The sequence below is a fragment of the Trachypithecus francoisi genome, unplaced genomic scaffold (assembly GCF_009764315.1).
Source record: "Trachypithecus francoisi isolate TF-2019V2 unplaced genomic scaffold, Tfra_2.0 Lachesis_group2, whole genome shotgun sequence".
Classification (NCBI taxonomy): Eukaryota; Metazoa; Chordata; class Mammalia; order Primates; family Cercopithecidae; genus Trachypithecus; species Trachypithecus francoisi.
The window spans coordinates 118,063,754-118,080,722 of NW_022681465.1; the positions used below are offsets into that span (position 1 = coordinate 118,063,754).

The window sequence follows — 16,969 nt, forward strand, 5'->3', positions numbered from 1 at the left end:
AAATAGTTAAGGTGAGTTGGGTTGCTGGTTATGATGGTGAAGCAGCAATCTTTGTGCTTGTCTCACTACAGCCTCAGATTCTTATTAGTAAAACAGGCATATGCACACAGTGATTAAGTGTAGGCATGCATTGTCTTAATTCCCTTTTTATGCACTATATAATTTTACAGTGTGCATATTTTACAGCCAAAGGTTTAGTAGTCCACTAATAAGCAGTATTAGCTGCGATGCCTATATTAAATGTGGTTGCACAGTGCAAAAGCACCCTAGATTTCTTGATGCTAACATTGCTGAGTAACCAATTCCAATCAGTTATTAATACTTAAGAAAGTTTTATTTGGCTATATTGAATAGCATCTGTTATTGAACAGTGTCTAGAGCACATGTATCCCTTGTGCCAGAATGTGTTTCTGGCTGACACCTTTAGGAGATACAGGGGATTAAACAAAATATTTCAATTCCCAGTTCCCCACCTCTACTATCACCCTCTCACAAACTTCATCCAGCATCAGCTTCTTTGCCCTAAAATCTAATCGTGTCATCTTATAAACTTGCTATTGCAAAGAATTATAAATATTCCTTTAAATGTCTGAAATGCTCTTTCAAAACATGGTCCCAAAATCCTCTACTAAAATCAAGCCGCCTTTCCAAGCATCTGGTGCCATAGCCATAGTTAGCTTCTTTTTGAATGGGCTTGGGGAGATAGTATATTTACCCAGGGCTTTTACCATGGCTTTATCCATAGAAGACTAGTTCAACAGAAGCTTGGCCCCAGACATGGAGAGAGTTGGCAGCCGGCAGGAGCAAAGCTGTGTCAGGACAAATGTACACTCTCCATTTTCTCTGGTTGGCTTTCAGCTGGTTGCACCACAGGAGTCTTTCTGTGGACTGCATATCCTGTGACCAGTAACTGGTGCACTCAACCCAGGTCCCTCTTGGCTAGGGAAGGCCTGTCGGGAGGCATTAGGTTCATGCTGGTGGAGATCCTTAGTCAGTGGCTCCCTGAAGGAAAGGAAGGCAAACAGCCAGCTTCTGTTGAACAGGTGGTAGTTAGACCCTAGATCTGGTTGGGGGTGGGAGGGAAAGAATCTCTCCAAAATCACCAGCCTTGCTGGTTTTCACATTATACCTGTACTCTTTCTAATAAATTATTGTTTAGAAACGGACTCAAAAATATCTCTGGCAGCATCTGGAGCTTTCTAACTTTTCCACCTTCCTTAGCAGTTGGATTTGGGCCCAAGTTAGAAATGGAAACCCCACTGGGGTGCAAGCAAAAGAGGAAGCATGTTCTTAGCCATGCATCAGTGGAGGCCCCTACTGGGAGAGGGGATTATCACAAGGCAGCAGGCAGCCCTGCACCCCAGCCTGCTGAGTTCATGCTTTGTGCCACAGGATGTGGAGCGAAGGAAATGTGAGGCCAAAGTGGTCACTCCAAGTTTTCTTATACAATAGCTTATTCAAGCAGACTGGGAATGCCTCTTAAGAGATTTGTTAGGTACATGTGGCCTTAGCAAGATGGCCACCACAGATGGTGGGTTCAGATATTCTAATTGAAATAAATGTTTAACATTCAGATTTATTTTATACTTCCATAACCAGTTTTTCTTTATCAGATGCCGTTCTTTATTCAACTGAATGAGGCAAGCAGGATTATTCACCTTTTCCCACTTGGTTTCCAACATAAATTATGGTCTTAAAATTAAATTCTGGCAAAAGATTTTTCTGTCTGATTTCAGGCTTATATTTAGTGATGTTATTTTAAATGATATGGAAAAATTAGTCACCCAAGATTAATATGGATCTATTCAGTGGCACTAAGTTTGTGTATTTAATATACAGCAATGATGTTTGTACCATTAATTCTCTTGTTATGGTGATAAGTTAATTGTGATTATCATATTTTACCCTGCTTCAAATGTTAATGAAAGAGCTAAGTACCTTTAGTTCCACATGGTTTAGATCCAAGTCATTAAATGCTCTATTCTTTCTTACACCTCTCTTTCTCCCTCCTCTACTAATGCCTTTCACATTGATGAGGTCTTTCTTATAGAAAGCACTGAATTGACCTCAAAGGCACTTGAAGCCTAAAACAAAAATATGAACATTGATTTCTTATTCATAGTAAGTGATTTCATACTGTGTTCCTAAATTCTCTTCCTAAGGAACATTAATGCTTTCATTATATTGGATCCTTTCCAGTGACAGGTTTTGTTTTACCAATGTACAACCAGTTGAAAACCTTCATTAATAAGTCATTCCAATAGATTGAAACAATACTTGAAAATTCACAGTAATATTTGGGGGATCTTTTGTGTTACCACTTTTGTATTACCTGATATGTTTTTGAGAATGAATTGGTTCACAGAAGGTTTGTCGTCCAACGGCAAAATACTTTGTTGTTGACTTCTACAGCACTGTTAATTTTCTGCATTGAGCCTGCTTAAACAGTGTACTAAAGCTCTTTGAGAAGTTGTTAACATCTTAAACATTTGTAGAAAGCCTAAGGGTATTAACTTGCTGTAATTTTCTGAAGATTCATTATCCAAAATCTTAATTCATTATAAAAACTCTTTTGAAAACCTGTAGAACCAGTGTTTTCTCTTATTTTCTTATTTGCACAGAATGAGAGATTCGTTGTTCTTTTTAATTTGTTTCATGTGGTGCTTTTGAGTGCATTTCATAGAGGGCTGTTATTGAATTTCTGTGACTGTCATTATATATCCATACAATCTTTAGGAACTAATATTCTTGGTTTCCCAGTTCTGTAATCTACTTCAAATTTAAAGATGGACATAATTAGTTTCCTCAGAGTTATAACCAGAATGTTAGAGACAGTGCTCCAGATACCCAAGACTACGGATTAGGATTGGAAAAAGAAATTTTAAAAATTATTACAGCACATGCTTTTTTTTATTCTTTATTAAATTTACAACTCAAAATTATGTTGCTATTTGTAGTTTATGCCCTCATCTATTTTTCTTACCTAGTTCCCTTTTTAAAACCATATGTAAGATCTTTTAAGCTACTTGCAAATTCTACAGGCAACATTTGTCATTTGATGAGTTGAGAAGTTGGAACGTGCATTGGCTCATTGAAGCATTATGTACTATCTAAATGCTCTTTTCTTAAATGTGTAAGAACCTTTGCAGTAAAATAAATACAGCTAAGAAAACAAACTGTTTTAAAATATTAAAACAGTTTTTTAAGAACATGCCTTCTCAAATCTGTGATAATGATAATTCCTTACATTTCTAATCACTTTACATATTTCAGGAGCAAGAGAGATGAGTAACTGGTTAAAATGGATAATTTTTCTAGCTTCTAAGACAATAACCATTGAGAAGTAATAATAATAATAATCAAATAATAATTTGATTTTTGTATCATGAAATTTTGAAGCTGTTCTTTTATGCCTTTAAACAAATGCAATTTCTGAGTTTGACTAGAAGGTGTGAATTGAATGTGTTTGTGAAGATTTAAGAGTTATGGACACAGATTATAAGATTTTGTTTATTTGTTTTAACCATCTTTATGCTGTGTGAAAATCTTCAAGGTAAGCACCTTCTGATTCTTCTGTTATTTTTCATGTGTAGAGCCTTCTCTTCAAAAGGTGTTAGCTGACCACTTTAGCACCTACTATGCAGAAGGGTCAATGAAAGGTTGTACAGGGAAATAGCATTTGTTGAGTAACTACTAAATGTCAGGCTCTGAGTTCAGGATCATCATTTAATCTAATCAAAAGCCCATAAAGTAGGTTTTTTTTATTTTGAGATGGAGTCTCGCTCTGCCACCCAGGCTGGAGTGCAGTGGCGCGATCTCAGCTCACTGCAACCTCCACCTCCCGGGTTCAAACAATTTTCCTGTCTCTGCCTCCCGAGTAGCTGGTATTACAAGCACACACCACCACACTCAGCTAATTTTTTGCATTTTAGTTTGGGGTTTCACTGTGTTGTCCAGGCTGGTCTCAAACTCCTGAGCTCAGGCAATCCTCCCACCTCGGCCTCCCAAAGTGCTGGGATTACAGGCATGAGCCTCCGCACCCAGCCTAAAGCAGGTATTATTATTGTTACTGTTTTATAGGTGAGAAACCAAGATTCAGAGACCTTAAGAAACACCTAGTTAGAGGCAGATATAGAATTCAAATGCAGATGTTTTGGGGACCAAGGTCTGTGCCTTTTCTATTTTGCTAAGTTTATCATGACAGTGTTCTAAGACAATAAACTACTGGAGATGTAAAGAGAAATAGACATTTCCCCTGCCTTCCAGGAGTATATGCTCAAAATAGTGGAGAAAACATATTCACATGGAAGTTATTACTACAAAAATATCATATTCTATTATATGTTTTGAGAAGTGCCCATAAAAGGCTGGCAGGTTTCAAATTAAGACCCTTCTTACTGAATCTACAGGGAGACCTTCTTCCAGAAATATTATTTAAGCATTAAAACCACATCTTTTAAAATGACAACATTTTACCAATGTTCATCCCAGATGAGTAGAATTTGGGGTATATTATTTTATAGGGGGAAAATACATGCCTTTTATGGGTTGTTTTCCTTTTGTTAAAGAATCATACATGAAATGGGATTGGCCAAAATGTACATTTTAACCCTATATTCTTTTTATTCATTTAAGAAACATTATTGAGTAGTAGGCATGTGAGATTTAAGAAACCCAGAGCATCATTTCTGTTCTCAGGGAGCTTACAGTCTATTATGCAGCCTTATTATGAAATGCAGAAGAAGGAAAGAAGGGAGGAAGGCTAAGACAGGCAAAAGCTTGGTTACAGATTGTTCATCTCTGACTATATAAAACACATAACCAAAGGCATAACCATATATTCAGTGTCATTGTACTGGCCATCCTTCTCTGAAGGATGACCACACAGATCGATTTAGTCTCTTATTTCTTAGATTTTGACTCATTTTTCATTGTGATGAGATTGTCTTAATAGATTCTGAAATAAGAGACAAGGAATCTGTGGACTGAAAGTGAGTTTTGCTTTGTTTTGTTTTGTTTCCTTTTCTTGCATTCCTATGTAACTCCTATGTACTTCCTTAAAATAGATATTGCAATATGATTTCTTCTTGGTGTCATAAAAATTATTTCGGGTGAAATGATAAAAGTTGTAGAAAGTGTTAAAAACTCTAAATACTGTGTTGGAAGATTTTTCTGTAGAAGACTTTCATTGACCTGTGCTTGATGATAAACAATTTTGTAGGTATTTCCTAACTGAACAAATTACTTCTCACTCCCAAATTATCCATGTTTAAAAGGGATAATTAAATTTCAAATGTTTGGAGACATTTTCATGTTTTCTGCATGTTATCTGAATGATAAGGTACCTTGGAAAATGAGGAACAGTCTTTTAAAAGAAACGCTGTAATCATACATTGATTTTAAATGACCCTGTCACACGTGAAAACAAATCAGATTGTTGCTCTTAATGAGCTTTTCAATTTACTATTCAGTAGATCAGATAAGTGGATTTAAGAGGTAATGATCCTGTTTAGTACTGAAGCTTGACTGTCAGATCCTAGTAGTGGAGAGAAATCCCCAAGGACAAAAGCGTTGACACAGTTCTAGATGGGATAATGGGAATCAAAGCTAATGGATGATAAAAGGAATGGTGCAAGTTACAAGGATAATTGTGGATTAAAGCACTGCCATGTGTCAATGTTGACTGTTTTTCTAGTATATTATTGGGTCAGATCTGATCTTTGAGAAACTGTTTTGACAGCAGAACACAACAGATCTGCCTGCCTAGTTTCCTCCTCTTTTGAATGCCAGGGACACGATAGGAAAACTTCCTTAGGACCCATTGAATTAGAAAGCACATTTTTTAATGTTAAAATGTTTGAAATGTTTAAAATCACATTTTAAAATAAATAATAAAATAATTAAAACAAAAATTATATTATTTCTGAGTTTGCCATAAAAATAGGCATTTATAATGTCTTGAAAATGTAAAATTTGATTTTACAAAAGTCCACTGTAGTTATGTTATCAAAAACAAGAAAATTAACCAGTAAAGATATAAACACAATAAGAAGAAAATAAGTGATTTGAGATAATGCCTGCTATGTCATGGAATTTATTATTAATTTCATTTATCTATAAAAATGATCCTGTATACCATCAAAGAATTTGTGCTTTGAGTTGTAGTTTAAACATACTCATTCATACTTTCATCTTTGTTAAACAAACATGCCTTTTAAATTCCAGTCAGAGTTAAGGGCACACAGTCTCTGGCCCTGGAACTGAGCAAGTAGGCAAAGCAGGGCACACAGTAGGGTGTCTGATCCCTACTGTTAGTTGATTTTATAAAACTGGGCTTATTTTAAGGATTGCTTTTGACGAGGGTGCCACTAAAATAAAATTAAAAGACAATTGCTATAATCAGTTACTAAATATTCAAGCTGTTCTCTCTAGCTACTTTTCTTTTTCTGTTGTAATTTATGATTCTATGTATTTTATACATAGAATCCAATATATGCTTAATGGGAAAAGTCGTTTTTCTTTCTTTGTGTAATATTCACATTATAAAATAGTCCTAGTAGATCCAGACCGTGTGTTTTGCCGCTGCACATTAAAAACACATCGTATTCACTTGACAAATATTGCCTTAGGTGCGATATTAGGGACACAAAGAATAAGGCATAGTGTCACCCCTCAAGAAGCACTCAGTGTAATGAGGGAAATTGACATTCAAACAGTTACAGTGTGAAAACTGCCATGATAGAGGAGTGGACTGGATGTTGTGGGAACATAAAGGAGAGTTCAAATCACTGTGCCTAGGAAGGCTTCAGAGGAGAGACTTTTGAATGAGTATGAGGGGAAAAAGAGGAAGAAGGCTGATTGAGGCAAAATGACCAGCACATGAACGTATAAAAATCTGAAATTGCATGAGATGCCTCAGTGATCCATCAGCATTTTATTGTGGCTTGAGGTTGAGGGAAATGTGGAAGATGAGGTAGGTTGAGGCCAAGTTGTCAAATGCTTTGTGTGCCATCAATCATGTGGATACCAGGTTTCCCAAGGGACCCAATATGTATACTTCTATATATGAGAGAGGTTTTGCATCGTGGTGAGCTTAGGGAAACTTTCCATTCTACATATCATTCTTCATTTGAGCCCTCTTTGTGCCTAAAGGTTTGTGATTATTGAGGATTGTTGGTAACTAACTTCTCTAGATTCTCTCTCCTTAGCTCCCTCTTTCCCCCAAACATCTTACAAGCAACAATGGTCACTTCAATCTAGTAAGAGATGAAGGCCGACTCTCATGGGCAAAGCCACAGACATATATTCATTGAAATGCTTTTCTGTAGGGCTTAGAAGTTAGTAGGTAAGGCAGCAGGAATTTGAATCTCAATCTCTCTCCCTCTCTCTTTCTCTCTCTCTCTCTCTTCCCCAGCTTCTCCTCCCCACCATTCAGCCCCTCCTTCCTTCTGTCACCCTTTACACCTAACCCCTCCTTCTCTCCCTCTTTTTCTCTCCCTCTGATTGACTCCATCAGCCTGAGGAGAAACCTTCCAGACACAGGACTCAGGTTGAAAGTCTGGAACACAACCTGCTGGTTCAAATGGTGTTTAAAATACAGAAAAGAAATTTCTACAATGGCAGCTTTCCTCCCCTTTGTGACCCTATAGCTATGGGTGATTTGTGTTGCCCCTGTGATTTTTATCTTACCTTCATGACCTATGGCGGTGTATCAAACTGGTTTTCAGATATAAAAAAAAACAAAAGACAGAGGGAGTAGAAGCTATGTTGCTGTACATAAGAAATAGGCAGATTAGGAGAAAGTGAGAGAACACAATCATAGAGGATCAAATCACAGAAGAGAAATCCCATACAGCTGGTGTCTGGCAGGGATAACCTGGAATCACACCAGAGCATCAGGGAGTATGGAGGTGTCAACCCACCTCTCAGCTTTGCCAGGCTAGTAAGGAGTATAAGTGGCATTTTCCCACTTGAAGTGGGGGTATGTGTTTATAAGCTCAATGTGGCTTGGATTGAGACTGAAATGTTGCACCCCAAACTCTGCAACCAACACTCCCTAATTGGAAGCTTAGTGGATTCCCAGGCCCTGATGTTTTCAACAGAGAATCCCTGAGCTTGGGATTTCAGTGTCAACATGAAAAGTAAGACCTACCTGTATATTTGGGGAAGCTTAATTAGGTAATATTTGAGGAGAATTTCTCTTAAGTTCTTTAACTTCCTTTGATTTTTTAAAATCCTTATTTTTATAACTGCCTTAAATAATCCTGAAATGGTTAATATTTTACTGAAATCTAGAATACGTGGAAAATTTTTAAGTGTTGGAGCCTTTTGTTGAAGTACTCTACTTTCCAGCCCTTTGCATACTTACTCCCGTCTTCAAGAAAGGGGTGGTCTACCACTTTGAGGGGAAAAAAATGTATGTGGTGTGGTGGGAGCAAAATGGATATATGGGTGTGTTTGTGTGTAAGCGTTTATATATTTCAAAATAGGAGCTTTCTGGAGGAAAAAGTTAGCAAATTTTAAAATTATAAGATTCTTTTTAAAAAATTCATTTGCTCCCCCACCCACTCCCTACTTCAATGTGGATACAACAGTGCATTAAATCTTATGTTTGTTCAATTTGAATAGTCTTTTGAAAATATATGTTAATAATAAAGCTTTTAACAATGAAGTGTTTTAATGCAGGTATATGCTTGTATGTCAGAAGTCTTAGGAATAACAGATGACAATCACGTTCTAGAAACATTCGTGACAAAAATGTGAGTTCTTGTTTTGGTCTTTGATTTTTCTTTTGTTGTTGTTTTAAATGTAATAGATCTTTTTACTGTATTTAAATCTTTTTATATATTAGTTTTTTAAATAAAAGACCTAAAATTATGTTTTAATTGTTAGAATATTAGCATTGTTCTTAACTGAAACTTAATTTCACATATTGAAAACTCACCATCCAAAGGACATTGTAATTTGTCAAGTTTCCATACAACTGGAGTGTGCAGCATCAGATGATGATTTTAAAAGATTTACAGACCTTGACTCTTCAGATCAATTGGGCAGCATTTTTTTTTAATTTAAAAAGAAAAACACCTGTATATTTGATTTGAAAGACCACATTAAGAGATTATTGCAAATTGAAATCTTTGAAAGAGGTCTGATAGGGCATTCATTAGTTCTAAGAGAAAGCTATGTCTGGCAGAGACATATTCATGGAAACTGTCCTTATGTTGGACTTATAATATTAGCAGAATAAACTAGTTTCTAGTCACAGACATAACTTTGTACCCATAGCCAAACTTGCATGCCTCCACCTGGCACCCCGCTTTATCTGTGTAACAGACAAACAACACTGTCTTGATTGCAGAGAACAAAGTTAGATAAACAGTTATGATCATAAGAAGTGAGTTTTGGAGCCACATATTGATGGTTCATTATTTGGCAGTAACAGTGAGCCTCTGGCTTTCTTTGTGACTCCTGCTTTTCCTCCCTATGTTTTGGGTACAAACTTGATGTTTTCCGGTGAAACACTTAGACAACTTTTTAATTTACAAAACTAAATATATAGAATTATACACCATTTGGAGTGCGGTATTCACTGTAGATTGCATATAATTTTGAATATGCTATAGAAAGAATAGAAAATGTTTTTGAGCCTGTTTTTCACTTTTAAAATATTTGTGACTTAGGTCATCAAACTTACATAAATTTATGTGTATTTTCTGATTCTCCCTAGACAAACAAGTAACTTACTTATAATTAAAGACTTTTTTTCCTATTTAGTGTTACAAACCTTAAATACTGGGGAAGATGTGAGCCTGTAATTTCAAGGACTCTTCAGTTCCTAAATGACCTTTCTGTTGGATATCCTTTTCACTGTATATCTGACATTATGTATAAACAACCTAGCAAATGCATTTAATTTACCAGGTATTTTTCTTGTTTATAATTTTTGCAATTTTTTTAAATAAAAAGTTCTTTCATTTATTCTTATCTGTAAATGCATGTTTTTGAAAGGTTTTAATTAGCTGTATACTATGAAGCATTTAGTCGGAATCACTGTTGAATTTATACGGACATATAGATTCCTAAGTAGTTACAGTTATATTTATACTCACCCAGGCTAATAAATGGTTATATAAGAAAGTATGCAACCACATATATTTTAGTTCATGCTTTTTTGTATTTGTCAGAAATTCGTGTCCTAAAAGAAAGTATGTGACTTAATTTTAAGGAGGTCAAAGTATTCCAAAAATATTACCTTAGAAAAACTACATTCCTATGAGTAAATGTATCTATAATATTCTTCAGTTGAAAAGAACATCATTTTCATTAGTTGAAAGGCACAGTAGAGTAATACAAAGAAAATGATACGCTTTTGACCATTTCTTTGATTATTGCCCCCACCAAATCAACATCTAATCTAATCTAAAATAAGATTTCCCATTATACATTAAATGTTTAGATTTCTCTGTCTGGCAGGTTTTTAAAATTCTAAAACCAAGAATCTTCTTCCTAAATTATGGTTGACAGTATTGTCATATTTCTAAAAACTAGAGAGAATCATGTAGATTGTCTTTTCTATGTTAGCTATCAAATATGTAGGACTTGTGAAAGATAAGTGTTGGATTAGTTAATCACTAAGATTAACTGATCTTTTAATATGAGGACAGATTCTGAAAATGGTAGCATTGGATAGAAACCTTTAATGCAGGTTCATTCCAGGAATATGTTTATGTTAGTTAAGTTTAAAATTGTATTCCTTGGTAAACCATAAAAGATTTCCAAAGTATTAGACACCCACTTTTGTGCTGGAATTTAATATGCAACTTTTTATTGGAAAATAATCGTCCTTGTCTGGCAAAATCCACCATGCAATATTTCTGTTAGTAGGTATAATGCAATAAAGACAGGGAGGGCTATTTATCACTACAAATTTTGAGGATTTCAGGATTCTTTTTATTATTTTAATATATTTCTTTGATATTAAATCAGAAAAATGATAAATTACACCTGTCCAGGCTGTTTTTCCTTTTTACTGGAAGGTGATGTACAACCCAATTCCAATGGTCATTTGGCTTTTTAAGATATGTATTTTTTCTTATTAAAAAAAAACTCAACCCATATTTTTTTCTAATAATAATGCTGAAATACTCTTTATTTCTAACATATGAAGTGGCTTATAAGTACTTCCTAGTATTGCAAACTCTGGCCTTTTCACAATGAATTACTTTGAGAGCATATTATCTGCAAAGAAGCCTCAGTTATTTTATAGCATATATCTATTGTTTAGATTTACCCTATTTTTTAGGTTGAAATTGATATTTAGTATAAAATTAATTTGATTTGTATTCTTTTAGTTTAATTTGCATAATGCCTAATTTATTTGTGTCTGCTATTTAAGATCTTTTTTCTATCCTATTAAACCTGTTATATATTCTTTAATTCAAATAATATAGCCTTTTATTTTACATGCTGTTTATTGCTTTTGAGTACTTCTTGAAGTAAATAAAAAATCATATTTTCAGAAAACTTACTAGATAAAAGTTTAAAAGCTATAATATTTTAAACCAGGATATAGGAATGATTTCAACATGAGTACACTGATTTATATTTTTTAGCAATTATTTCAGGTTTGCATATTTAGAAATATATATTAGTTCAATTTGATTTCAGTGCTCAGTTATTTGAATTATAAATCATTATGTCCCTTCTAGCTGATCAGTCATGAAATATCTTTGAATTCATTTACATAATGGAATATGTGAGTGGTGTATCTGTTTTTAGTGCAGTTACTGGTTACCTAATGCATGTTTTGTTTTTCCAATCGATTTCTTTATTATAATATGTTTTTCAGTCTTGATTTTAAAGCAATATATTATTTCTGTATTGGGAATAAGATGGCATTCTTCAGCAATAGAAACACTTATATAAGATCAAAATCATCACCTATAGGCCCTTGTTAATGGAAATCTGTTTGTATGTTAATATTCAAAATATTTTTATTTAAAATATTAGAAGTAAATGAAAAGCATGTTATCTCACTATGAGGTTTTTTAATGTTCTTTGTTTATAGTACATGTCTTCAGATACTTTCTGTTTTATTTTTTCTATTTTATCTGCTTCAGATGAACCTTACTCAGTGTTAATGGTGCTCAAAGCCAGTCTCTGAACTTTGGTGTTCTTTTATCTGACCACTTGTTAGAAATTGAAATCACAGAAGACCCCGTTTTTAGGAAGTATTAAAAAGCCTTTGGTTGCCTTAAAGCAGTAGTCTCAGACTTTAGTGAGCATCAGAATGTGAGTGCTTTTTAAAACACAAAGTATTAGGCCCCACTCCCCAGAGTTTCTCTTTCAGGAAGTGTTAGGCCTGGGCCTGAGAATTGTAGTTTTCACAAGCCTCTGGTTAAGTTGGTGGCTCCAGGACCATACTTTGAGAACCTCTGCCTTTAGGTAGTTAGAAAATAGAGCTGCATTGTATGTCCTGAGCAGAAAAGTCTGGTACTTCTGTCACAGACACTTTCATAGGACTTCGTAAGACTCACTAGACTCACATTTTTAGGGATAGTCTAGTTCCTAAATAACGATGTGGGGTGTAAATCCCCGGATTATAACTGGGTCCCGGATTGTAACTGGGTGGCTGTTGCATTTTACCCCAAAATTGCTGTTTGCCAAATTTGAAACTTTTCAAATTGGTAAGATTATTGTTATTTTAAAATCCAGTGACCTTTTTGACAGAAAGTTTATGTTTTCCCATCAGATTCATTACATGGGTATTTATAATAAATTTAGCAAATACATTTGAGTAACTGTTTAACATACTCTTTATATTTTCAAGACTAAAGTCCAAGAATTTCTGATTAAATAGCTTTTTTGAACAGGCACAGAGCTGAAATGGCTCTGTACAGAGCCAGCCCTCTGTGTTCTGTGTTCACGTTCGGTACTTGGGGATCTTTTCCTTCTTTGAAATGTTTCCTGGTCAGAAATTTTAGTTTCTATCTAAATGGGAAAAGGGTGAGATTGTTCAAATGATTGGAACAAGGAAGCTTCTGGGAAAACTGGAGCGAGAATAAGGGTCATACAGAGCAATCAAGTAAACTTATTTTAAATGCTGAAAACGGAGAACAGTATCACATTTTATCCAAAATTCTGTTTGTTTGTTAATCATTATTTCAAGTTTTTGTTCTTTTGAAAGATAATTGATCAGTATTTCTTCTGCAATTTATTGTTTACTCAAATTTGTAGCAGTTAACATGCTCCACTTGGGTTTCAGAAAGGAAATTTCATTCTCTATCAGGCCCTCTGTTGGTAGTTGGCCTTTATTACATAATCATCAAACATGGGAAAACTAAAAATATCTAGAGAGAGAGAGAGAGAGAGAGAGAGAGAGAGTGTGTGTGTGTGTGTGTGTGTGTGTGTGTGTTTTGAAGTCCTTTTTGTAATATACTTTAAGTTCTGGGATACATGTGCAGGACATAGAGGTTTGTTACATAGGTATACACGTGCCGTGGTAGTTTGCTGCACCTATCAACCCATCATCTACATTAGGTATTTCTCCTAATGCTATCCCTCCCCTAGCCCTGCAAACCCCCAACAGGCCCCAGTGTGTGATGTTCCCCTCCCTGTGTCCATGTGTTCTCATTGTTCAGCTCCCACTTACAAGTGAGAACATGTGGTATTTGGTTTTCTGGTCCTATGTTAGTTTGCTGAGAAGGATGGTTTCCTTCTTCATCCATGTCCCTGCAAAGAACATGAACTCATCCTTTTTTATGGCTGCATAGTATTCCATGGTGTATATGTGGCACATTTTCTTTATCCAGTCTGTCATTGATGGGCATTTGGGTTGGTTCCAAAGTCTTCACCATTGTGAATAATGCTGCAATAAACATACGTGTGCATGTGGCTTTATAGTAGAATGATTTATCATCCTTTGGGTATATACCCAGTAATGGGATTGCTGGGTCAAATGGTATATCTGGTTCTAGATCCCTGAGGAATTGCCACAGTGGTTGAACTAATTTATGCTCCCACCAACACTGTAAAAGCTATTTCTCCACATCCTCTCCAGCATCTATTCTTTCCTGACTTTTTAATGATCACTGATCATCAGAGTGAACAGGCAACCTAAAGAATGGGAGAAAATTTTTTAAATCTCTCCATCTGACAAAGGGCTAATATCCAGAATCTACAAGGAACTTAAACAAATTTACAAGAAAAAAACAACCCCATCAAAAAGTGGGCGATGGATATGAACAGACACTTCTCAAAAGAAGACATTTATCTAGCCAACATACATATGAAATAAAGCTCATCACCAATGGTCACTGGAGAAATGCAAATCAAAACTACAATGAGTACCAATATCTAGCTTTTTAAAATCAGACTCTATAAGAGACTTCCACATTAGCTTTTGAGTTTATCCAAACTTTTTTTTTTTTACCTTATTGATACTGTTAACCTCAACAGTTCTCAAGATTAATGACTTCTCCATGTTATTGCAAGGCCAGCTACATAATTTGCAGGGCCCACCTCAAAAAGAAGAATGTGAGGTTACTTGTTCAAAAAATATTAAGAATTTCAAGACCTCAAGAGCAAAGCATTAAACCATGAAGAGACTCTTCTAGGCACAGGGTCCCCTATGCAAGTGTACAGCCCACGTGCCTATGGAGCTGGCTCTGGTTTTGTTTGGTATAAAGAAGTAATTCCTTCCATTTGGCCTCAGACTGACTCGCTAAGATTGTCCCCTTAAGTTCCTGTACACCTGAATTTGGTGAATGTAAGTCCCATCCATATATATCATAAATCTATTTATCTACTAGTTTATTTCAGTCATTTTCATTTCTACAAGCCAAAGAATCTGTTTTCTTTCAAAGTCACTTGATGACCATGAAAATTTTATTTTTCACCCCTACCTTTCCCAGCTTCATGTGTCTTTCTTTTGCTTGCTTGTTTTAAGTACAATAATTAGAACTTCATCCTTATCTAGAGTTAACATTAGTAAGACTAAAATAGTGATTTTTAAATTTAATTCCATACTCATCTTGAATCTTACTGGCCTCTTTCACAAATATTTATTAAGCATTTGCTAAGTACACGGCAAAAGGACAAATAAAACATAGACCCTGCCCTAATGGATTTTAAATTCTGACAGAATTGACACTGATTCCAAACTTCCTTTTCTATATTGCTCCAAAGAGCTTAAAGTCAGTTGTTTTATTATTATAGTTTCTTTTTCTTCTGTTTAAATTTAACTCAGATAAATTACATACTAATTTTCTGATAATCTGCACATTAAAAATAATGTGGGTATGTGACATTGTGATATGGCTGATTTGAGGGAGCCCCTTTTATTTGAGGTCATTTAGACATAAGCTTATAGATAAACCATTAAGTATGCGACTTTTAAACTTTACTAAGTAGTGTGCAAACCAGACATCCTCACATCTGTTTCTGACCTTCCCACCATTTGGGTATGAATCCTGAATGTGGTGTCAGGAAGGAGTAGAGAATGAGAGATGACGCAAAGGGCAAGAACGAAACAAGGGTGAAGGATGAAAGTAAAATTGTTTATGTCTGTTACAGTAACTATTTAGAAATAAACAGTAATATTTCTGCTTTTGTGAAACAATATTAAAATGCATTGCTTTATTTTACTGAATACCACCATCTCCAGATGGTTTGTGAGAATGTTAAATAAAACTAGTTTCAGCTTACATCCCTCAGGCATACTTCTATTAGCATTTTTCATCAGAGGAAATGTTGATTTATTTCATTGTTTTCTGCCTCTATCAGCCATAGAAAAGTCATCCCATAATTTATCTCCTCTGTTTGTTTGTATACTAGAATCAGGTGTAGAATCCTCCATATTCCCCTTCTGTAGCCCCCTTATGTAGACCTTCACCAAGTTCTTTAGATTTTTGTTTCACAAAATTACGTACCTTGAGTATTGTTTTGATCTGATCATTTCTCTTCCCAAAAGCCCACAATCTCTTCCACTTGCTTCTTAGGTCAAGCAAAATTATTGACTTAAATTTGAGCCCTTTGACGGTACTTGACTTATTGAGTTCCCATAGCTAATTTCCTGATCTTCCATTCGACCACAATTTGTACTTTATACTTGGGCCAAGGAAATTCATTTTACCTACCCCTTGACACCCTTCATTATCTTTCACTGAATCACCACATTTGCCGCTCTCCCTCATTTATACTTTGTAACTCAATTAGGCTTATTCAATTTTTCAGTCTTGGCTATAGACTTAGTAAAGCCATCATGAAATAGCTTAATCCTTAGTCCTTTAATACTCACTAAATATTAATTTCCTTCATTTTCTTTCAAGTCGTGGTTTATTTTTCTTAATATTTTGAACACCTTGTTTTCAATCTATATATCTGGGTATGAATGTTATATTAATATAGTTTAGTATTTGCTGGTCTTGTCTCCTATTAGATTGTAAATTGTTAGAGATTAAGACTTTTTTCTCTTCCTTTATAGTTTCAAAACTTCATACCGTGGGCATTTAGAACTTATTGTTACCCCTTCTGTTCTGTGATTATGCCTTAACTTCAGTTCCTTGTAAATGATTATTAGTATCCCTTAAGATACTTCATCTTGGTTATACCTATTTGGATTTTTTATGTGTATTTTTTTTATTATACTTTAAGTTCTGGGATACATGTACAGAATGTGGCGGTTTGTTACATAGGCATACACGTGCCGTGGTGGTTTGCTGCACCCATCAACCTGTCATCTACATTAGGTATTTCTCCTAATGCTATCCCTCCCCTAGCCCCCCACCCCCGACTGGCCCTGGTGTGTGATGTTCCCCTCCCTCTGTCCATGTGTTCTCATTGTTCAACTCCCACTTATGAGTGAGAACATATGATGTTTGGTTTTCTGTTCCTGTGTTAGTTTGCTGAGAATGATGGTTTCCTGCTTCATCCATGTCCCTACAGAGAACATGAACTCATTTTTTTTATG

General features: G+C 35.2%; 1 protein-coding gene across 1 annotated transcript in view; it reads left to right on the forward strand.

Moving 5' to 3' along the window:
- The window catches only part of RANBP17 (RAN binding protein 17), a 455,080-nt gene that overhangs the window by 309,702 nt on the left and 128,409 nt on the right, over positions 1-16,969 (forward strand). The window contains exons 15-16 of the mRNA XM_033180282.1: positions 8,686-8,759; positions 9,775-9,855. Of these exons, the coding sequence (XP_033036173.1) occupies positions 8,686-8,759; positions 9,775-9,855 (155 nt within the window). The remainder of the gene's footprint in view (positions 1-8,685; positions 8,760-9,774; positions 9,856-16,969) is intronic.